General features: G+C 33.5%; 1 protein-coding gene across 4 annotated transcripts; it reads left to right on the plus strand.

Moving 5' to 3' along the window:
* Positions 1-265: 265 nt before the first annotated feature.
* Positions 266-1,874, plus strand: LOC107915143 (uncharacterized). 4 transcript variants are annotated; one of them, XM_016844292.2, is made up of 2 exons: positions 266-417; positions 1,016-1,874. In XM_016844292.2, the coding sequence occupies exon 2, from the start codon at positions 1,039-1,041 to the stop codon at positions 1,642-1,644; it is 606 nt and encodes a 201-aa protein (XP_016699781.1). In that variant the 5' UTR covers positions 266-417; positions 1,016-1,038; the 3' UTR covers positions 1,645-1,874. The 4 variants fall into 4 exon arrangements, with proteins under 4 accessions (XP_016699781.1, XP_016699780.1, XP_016699783.1 ...); XM_016844291.2 differs by having other exon boundaries at positions 273-429; XM_016844294.2 differs by having other exon boundaries at positions 278-429; positions 1,021-1,874.
* Positions 1,875-2,618: the final 744 nt, after the last annotated feature.

Here is a 2,618-nt window from a genome sequence, read left to right on the forward strand (position 1 = left end):
CCACCATTGACACCTCTGAGATAAGCACCAATACTATGTATTATATGGGTCATATACTGACCCGAGAAAATATTTAATTATATTTTATAAAAAAAATTAATATAAAATATTTATTGACGCCTATCTAATAGGCTCTATTAAAAAAATTAATATTTTTATTCAATGACAAATAGGCACCAATGAAAAAAATATCATATTTTCGTAAATAATTTTTCTGACACCATTTTCAGTATATTTTTTTTTACCTTATTTTAGTAAAAAACCCTAACTTAGCCAAATAAGAAAACAACAAAAATGAGAATCTCAAAGGTTTTTAAAGGGGAAGGAATCAAAGAGTAAGGACAGCAGCAGCAGTTTAAGCAGCAGAAGGAAAAGAAAGAGGGAAGAAATAGAAACGACAGGCAGACCTTGGCGACGGTAGGAAGAAAGGTCTAGTTTTTATTACTCTTTCGTTTCTTTTTAGATTAATATTTCTCTCTTTTTTATTTTTGTGCAAAGAAAATTAGTAGTTTTCTTTTTGTTTAAGTTGAAATGGTTATTAGAGAATTTTTCTTTAATAATGAAAATGTTGGGGAATTTAAGTGATAAGCTCTTAGATAAGGACCGAGGAAGTAGTCTTAGATCTTCCATGAACCGCGTTGGGAAGGCCTTTAGGATTTGTTTTTTCATTACTGTTTGTTTAATTTGATTATGCATGTAAAAATTCAAAAATGCATGAAATTTCAAGAAAATTGTAAGTGGTAAAATTTCTTGAAAAATCTTAGATGTGAAAAGTTTTTCAAAATTAAATTTGAAAGTGCAAATTCATGCATATATTCTTTTCTTTTCCCTCCTGTAAATAGAATAAGCTCTTCACCACTGGCAAAGGGTTCCTAAGGAAAGCTTTTCAAAACTAAATTTGGATGTGCAAATTCATGTAGATATGTTCTGAAAGGAAATTATTTTGTTATTAATTTCAAGTTTTTAATAAGCCCCTTAGATTCACTTTTGCAATTTCTTTGTTAATTTTCCTTAGAAAAGGCAGTGAAGCATAGAAAAATGGATATGAAGAAAATGGTTCAAATCACTCTTTATAATCAAGAGAAAGAAGAAAAGAGGATTCTTTTGAAATTAAATAGGGTTGGTTGTGGGGATGAAGCTGATCAATATTGTTATTCGATCAGTCAAAGCATACCGCTACGTGATCTAATGCTTGACTTCATTAAACGCGTTGGGGTTACATTCAACTCTGTAAGATTTTATTACGAGGATAAGCCTATAAATCCAGCATTCAATGCTATATGGCTGAATATGAAAGATGGAGATACCATTGCTGTATCGAGAAGGAGAAACTTTAGACCTACAGCCGCAACTCAATCGACTCTTATTACTTTGCCTCTGGCTGTCGTTGGGGAAAAACCAGTTGTTCTGAAAGTGAAGCATTTTAGAGCGGATGGTGCGCTGTACTATTATTTGATTGGGCGAAACACACCGATGAAAAACCTGTTGCATGATTATGCTGACCGCATCAATGAGTTATACGAGCAAGTCAATTTATCTTGCTTCAGGTTTTGCAGCATTGATATGGGGAAAACAGCCGATGATTTGGGGTTGGAAGATGGAGATGTTATTTACGCGTTTCTGTTTGCTATGCGAGCATGTTAGAAGGGGCATCCTCCTCATTCGCTTGAATTGCAGTTCCTTCGGGTTCTGAGCTATGAAACTAGGATGTTATAATTAAGGTTTTATTTCTCTTGGTAGCTTTTGAAAACATAGCTTTAGCTTGCTTGTTAGCCATGACTTGTGCTATATCTGAATGATAATTTTGTAACATAATGAGACATTGGCTCCAGATTTCACTACTATAATTTTGCTTAAGCACATCTTTTCTAGAAGTAGAGCTTCAAATTCTACTTAAATTTATTCATATTAGCTAACGAATAACTCGAATTAACTCGTCAATCTTACACTTTGGTACTTGATGCTGGGGACACAATCGTCTATTTCCCTAATATTACTATAAATCCACACTTCTCTAATCTAAATTGCTTCCAATTTCCAATTCCCTCCCGTAGATTTTCGTATCATTTTAATTATTTTCCTTTAATGCAAGGGTATAAAACTTAGCATGTACATTTACGTTAAATTAATCATGTTTAAGAAATGAGGAATTATCAATTTTGATCCTTCAAAGTACCAACAGAGAAAATTCATGTACATCTTTTTCCAAAGCAATGTCCAGTAATTTCAAGTTTCCAACTCCCTAAGAGACGCTTTTGCACCTAACTGATGGGTATTTTTTAAAATTTTTTTCTCCTCAGATCGAACAATATGTAAGATTTTTGGCCATAAGAAATCGCAATAGATGAAGCAGTTTTGAAAAATGGATATCAACAAACGTAGAACAACAACTCAATTTACTTTAATCTCTCTTTGTGATGAGTCTCGGGAGAAAGAAGAAAAGTGAATTCTTTTGAAGGTGTAAGGGAGACATTTGCCAACCAAACATTAGTGCCATGGGATATTAGAACTAGACGTTGACGTTTATGATGCTGCCCTCCAAATGAAGTGATCCAATGGATGGTATCTATGTCGTGTCCCAAGATGCACTTGTTGTAGTAGAGAGCAAATATCATCCC

This window comes from Gossypium hirsutum, chromosome D10 (assembly GCF_007990345.1).
Source record: "Gossypium hirsutum isolate 1008001.06 chromosome D10, Gossypium_hirsutum_v2.1, whole genome shotgun sequence".
Classification (NCBI taxonomy): domain Eukaryota; kingdom Viridiplantae; phylum Streptophyta; class Magnoliopsida; order Malvales; family Malvaceae; genus Gossypium; species Gossypium hirsutum.